Consider the following 6000-nt stretch of genomic DNA (forward strand, 5'->3'; position numbering starts at 1 on the left):
TCTCCACTCCTCCTAGCGATCTAGAATAATTTTGAATAATGGAGGGATACAGGCACTTTTAAGAGTGCAATAATCTCATTCTAAGGCAGCGATATGAAATATACTAGATGAGACATCCTAGAAGTGTGTATTTCTCTGCAATGACCACAGACAACTACCTCTGATGAAGCTGTCTATATCCTAATGTCTTTAAGAAGGTGAAATGAATATCACACTGGTTTTCTATGGACTCAATTGAACAAAATACCACAAAAAGAAATTGCAGAGATCAGAGTAGCATTGTTTAGTTTCAACATGTAAAGCATCTGAATTTTATTCAATGCATTATTATGGCACTTGTAGATAAAGACATATAGCAAACACATAACTGCCTTCCCCTCCAACCCTCCCCCAAACTTTACAAAAAATGTAATGTTTTCCTTCAGGTTTCCAATTACACTAGAATACAATATCCTTGTTCAGCAATAACACAAGTAATTCTCTTGCCCAACAGACACTGCCTTCAAAAGGGACAAATTCTTTTCTATATATTCTCCATTACACAAAATACAAGATTCTTATACGCTCACAGCAGTTATTATTCACTTTCCTGGACAGCCTTAACTTGTATTTCCTCAATTATTCTTTAGCCTGTCAGCACAGTCGGATCATAGAAGACTAATACAGGAAAGTTGGTCACTTCCAATTATACAATTAACAGTCTTATTTTGCAGTATAAAGGGGTTGAGAATGACATGCAGTGGGCAGAGGCAGTGTTGGGAGAAGAGTGAAGCTTGCATATCTGCTCCAACCTCCAAATCATGTCCAGTGGAGTGTTTTTTACAAGCAGTGTATCCCAGTACAGCTTTCTCTTGCCTCCACAGCTAGTGAAATCAAGCTTTGCAGGACAGAACTCAGGGTATGATCATTAGGAGTGTCTGCGTACCAAAGACACCGTTCGGGGAGGGGGGCGGGAGGAAGGCACAAAAGCACTATCACAGCTAGAAAAAGAAAACTGAAAAACTGCTCTGTTACATATATGACTGAAGACATTCCCAGATCAATTTAAAAAAAGAAAAACAAACCCACAAAACAACAAAAAACCCTACCCTGTTAGTTATACTCACACCTTCATTGAACAGGAACAATACACCTCCTCTCAGTTTATGCTGTGGAGAGGCATTTACATTCCCTGGCATCACTCTCTCAGCTGGGATCTCAGACCCTACCCTCTGATGCTTAACACGACTTCACAATAACTGGTCTAGAAATGCATTTGGCACAGTCATTACTTTTTACCATCTTAACTTGTACACTCCATCTTTACTTTGGAGATATGCACCCAACTGTGCCAAAGCTGTGTTTTGTGAAAACAATGATTTCCCTGTAATTAATACTTTTTATTAATAAAACATTATGATTATGTGAGAAGTTACAGTACTCTCTTATTTTTCCATGAAAGGGGACTGAATTTTCCTTCTATGTATGGCTTTGTTATTGCTCCTTTTCTTACGCTTCCGTAACTCCATCCCACCGTATTATTTAGCCATATGTCCGTTTCCTCAAAAAATGCCAGAAGCAAATCCACGGCATCTGTTTGAGAGTTACTGCCCAAGCCATTCTTTAGTATTGAGGTTCACTGGTCGTTGCTGCCTACCTGGGGTCTGATAGTTCAGTGAGACCATCTGGCAGCCAGCGTTCCAGAAAATTTGAGGCATGTAATTACTGGAATCCACTCGGCCTCCCTTTGGGTATATCCGACTCATTTGTCGTTTATTATAACTGTATAATTCATCAAGGAAAATTAAATAAAAACATCATAGTTGCTGGCTAGGGTTAAACCATGACAGAAATGTATAGTCATATCCTGGTATCTTCAATATTTCTTACATTAATCTTACTATTTCTCATCCTATGAGCTACTTTGCCTTTTCCCTTTATAGACGTGGAACACTGCAAATCTAGAAAGGTATACTTCTTGTTTATTTGTAGCATTAGTAGAGAAGTAGTATAAGGAGATGAAAGGATACTTCACAAACTCAATGGCATGAGTCTTCAAATAACCTAGTCCAACTGATTCATTGAAAGAGGACATATTATGATGAATATTACGTTCTAGAAAGAAAAGACAAGGCATTTTAAAACACTTCTGTAATGACGAATCAAAATTCAAAATCATGCACCATACATAATAGCAGGATATAGCAAATTCTTGTCTGTTTCCCCATTATCTGTCACTCATACAATCAAATTATACCGAAGAGAAATTTCATAATATTTCTGACTTGCCTTTTTCTTTCACTTCCTGGGAAATCAACAAAACTTTCATTTTTTATTTAGGAAAAAATTGTTATTCAGAGCCTGTGTTGTGTGGCTAGGTAAGGCAAAACAACATGATAAATGGTCTAGTGTTCAATATGAAAGCATCAGCTAACTGCTGACCACTGTGACAATCACGCTTGCCTTACTTTACAGAAAGATGAACTAAAAAAGGCAGTTTAGTTGGAAAGGCCTATAATCAACCTCAACAGCTTCATATTCTCCCAGTAATTTAGTGACTCCGTGTGGATGACCAGCGGAATAACATGCTAACTTTACATTCAAGGAAACAGAGATCTAAAAATATACTGATGACGGTCATTAACCTATAAAAGTCTTACACCATTTCTCAACTCAGGAAATGTAGAGATTAAAAAACTACCTAGAATAAGCAGACAAATACTTTTATTTCATTCAACCTTTTATGTTACCTTCTGCTACATCGAAACCTTGAAATTTTACAGGTTGAGCATAGTTGACCATTGTTGATAAATATGGATGTATATTGGTTGTGGCACCTACATATTTGTAAGATGCCATCCACGCTTGTTCATCTTCAACAGTTACTAAACCCTGAAAACACATTAAAAAGAATAATCACTATTTGTGTGTGCAAATGCTATTGTTGGAATTTTCAAATGTGACACAAAATTATACCCAAATCTGCAGAAAGTTAAATAAAGTGCAAACTAATACAAGAAAAGTGGAAATTTAATGTCGTAAATTAAGATTTATTTTCTTACTGATATATGCACCAAACACTCTCAATGTTACAGGATGCATGCAAGAGGACTGATGATAGAAAAGCTCCTAAGCAGTGGGTAAATATTACATGATGTTAGTAGGGTAACTTTGGGATAAAAGGTAAATATTACAACAGACTGAACAACGGTGGGAGATAATAATCTATCTTTGTCAAATAAATTCCTAAGAATTGTAATTTAATATACATTTTCTCATAGCAACTGCAGTGGGGTAATGCATACTTGGTACGGAGTAGAACTTTCTCAACATCAAAACACCAATAGCTTCAGTTGCGAATCTTTACTAATAAAAGCAGACCAAAATATAGGGATTACAACCTTCGTGGGACAAACAGATGTCACAAGACGAACAAGAGACAGAGTACCAAGCTCATATTCCTGGCCACTTAAAATGATAAAAATCTGAATCCATCGTTCATATAAATATGCACTATATTTAAAACAGAACTTCGAAAGTTTTCTACAAGTATCTCATCTGCTAGAAACCCACAATAGGAAGCACTTCTCATGTGGATCTACCTGTCCAACTTTTTCCTTTCCCTAAACCAGTTTGAAACACATTCTTTTCACTGAAAGAAAAGAAAGAAAAAGAAAGATCTCTGTCAATCTAAGCAAACTCCACAAGGCTTACTGTTCATGGCATTTTTCCCCACAAACATTTTTGCTTGTTCTCCTACCAGTGAGCCAGTTACCAAAAAACCTAACCTACTGTAGTGAACACTGAATGGAGGAGAACTTTCTGACAAACACAGGTTGCATTCTGAAACTAAAAAGCTGTACTGTAAGAATTTTTTAATATACTTAGTACTTCCTTGCAGAATTCTGTTCACTGTCTGGAAAGTTGATCTCTCTAGGTTATTTACACCTCCCCACCCCTCAAGAAAAGAAGCAGAACCCACTTAGAAAACAACATAGACTGAAACAAAGTGTGGTTAGGAACAGGAGCAGCTTTAATGAGAGAAGAGAAGGAAGGAGAAAAGTAGAGGGAGGTGGGAAGAGTCTTACAGAAGGGATTCCTGGGAGAAGATAAATGCAGAAGTCCCAAGGAAAAGCAAAAGGAGGAAAAAGAGAGAGGAAAACAAAGTGCAGTCAGAGTAAGGGAAGAGGAAAAAAAAGAAGCAGGGATGATACGTCTCAACACCATTCAAAGAACTGTTGTTTCCCAGTGCATCACATTTGAGACTGAGATCAGACACTTCTCAGGAGGCAAAAGTCATGCACTCCTGTCTGTCCCCAGTTTTTCTGACAGCCCTAACCCCGGTATAAAACTATAGCAGAAGAAACCCTCGAGGAGAAAAGGAGGTAGAGTAATTTTCAAAAATACTCTGTAGGTGCAGTGAAACTGTGCATAAAATTGTTAAATGACTAAGAATGCATGGTAAGTAATATGTATGTTATATATAAAGCAATAAAACAAACTACATAACATCCTATGTGTCACCTTTTTATTGTTTTCTTGCTCAGAATCTTCAACAGCCTAAGGGAAAAAAATATATATACATTACCCAAAGAAAAAGCAATAGGAAACACTCACAGTAAGAAAAAAAAAATCCTTAAAAAATTAATGCATTTAGCAAAAAGTATACCCTTTTCCACCTTGCTGTGAGGCTCACCTGTCGCATATATTTGCAAAAATTTGCAGTTTCTTTCAAATCTGGGTACACAAGATATTAAATTCAACAGTTGGCTAGCAATGGGAATAGGAGGGAGGATGCCAGACAGTTAAGCCCAAACCAGTGCTATCACTAGATGCTGGCGACAGGAAGTTTCAGAGAAGAACAAAAGAATGACACACCCAGAAAACACAAAAGATCATCTATCTGGATATGCAAACTGCCCAGGCTCTGAGAACTTAAGGGTTAAGACTGCTGTAAACTGTGCTTTAAAGGTCCACATTTGGAAAAGGCCTATCTCAAGATGTTACTTGCAATGGGACAGTCTGCTGTCTGTCTTCAATTCCAAGCTGCCATTACTGAGAATCTTAGACAGATAAATGTTGACTTGGCACTGAATGTACATTCCTAAAGAACACGGATCAAGTCACTGATCAGCAAAAAAGCAGAGAAGTTACCCAAGGGCATATGCTGAGGATGAGTGACTAATCCAAAAAAAAAAAAAAAAACACCAACAAACCCCAAAACACACAGGTAGTTAAGGACCAGCTGACTTAGTAAGTGAAACTAGCCCTAGAGCAAAGAAGTTAAACAATACTTCAGTGGGAGGATTCACACAAGTCCTGAAGAAGCAAAGATGTTGATTTGAAGAGATACCAAGAAGGCAGGTCTGATGTCTCGGTGATACTGCTAGAGACATACTGCCAAGGGCAATCTGTGCTATGAAAGATTTCCCATACCTATACTTCTATCTGGAGTAAGATCCAAAGGTAGCCAGGCAGGAGAGAAGAAGTGGCCAAAATATTTGAGTGACAGAGGAGCATGATCTGGTAAGGTACCCTAGCACTCACATGCGGTTTTTTCCTGTAGCAAGCAGCAATAATGCCTTCAGTGCCAGAGCAGGCTTAGTTGTGAATTCCAATATTCTGTATCTAATTACTGTCAAGTGATATTCAAGTTACTGAGCACAGACTGACAAACTGTACTAAATCAGGTATGAGTGGAATGAAGTCGACTCTTAGCCTGTCTGCCAGCTGGCTCTCTGGTATAGCCCCACTGCCATACCACCCCACTGGGGAATGATTGTCCTATTTTGCCTTCATTGCTATAGGTGGAAGGGAGAATCTACCCTAAGAGTTAACAATAAAAAATGACCCAGGGAATCCCTGTAATGAAGGCACAGGATGCAGCCTTGCAAAAAAATTGTTGAGCAAGGGCTCTGCAACTGAGATGCAAACTAAAATATCAGAGGCAGGAGCAGGAAACTGCTTGCTGCCTTTAATTAGTATTTTTGATCAAATCCTCCACTTGTATACTGTTTCCCT

General features: G+C 38.1%; 1 protein-coding gene across 3 annotated transcripts in view; it reads right to left on the reverse strand.

The window, feature by feature from the left end:
* The window catches only part of PLCB4 (phospholipase C, beta 4), a 92054-nt gene that overhangs the window by 46251 nt on the left and 39803 nt on the right, over positions 1 to 6000 (reverse strand). For 2 of the 3 annotated variants that reach the window (XM_009586756.1, XM_009586771.1), the window contains exons 18-20: positions 2730 to 2871; positions 2010 to 2094; positions 1637 to 1761 (exon numbers count right to left, since the gene is read on the reverse strand). In XM_009586756.1, coding sequence (XP_009585051.1) covers positions 1637 to 1761; positions 2010 to 2094; positions 2730 to 2871 — 352 coding nt within the window. Of the gene's footprint in view, positions 1 to 1636; positions 1762 to 2009; positions 2095 to 2729; positions 2872 to 4503; positions 4540 to 6000 lie in introns of all 3 variants that reach the window. The other variant, XM_009586764.1, reaches the window with a different exon arrangement.

Source organism: Fulmarus glacialis, unplaced genomic scaffold (assembly GCF_000690835.1).
Source record: "Fulmarus glacialis isolate BGI_N327 unplaced genomic scaffold, ASM69083v1 scaffold18000, whole genome shotgun sequence".
Lineage (NCBI taxonomy): Eukaryota > Metazoa > Chordata > Aves > Procellariiformes > Procellariidae > Fulmarus > Fulmarus glacialis.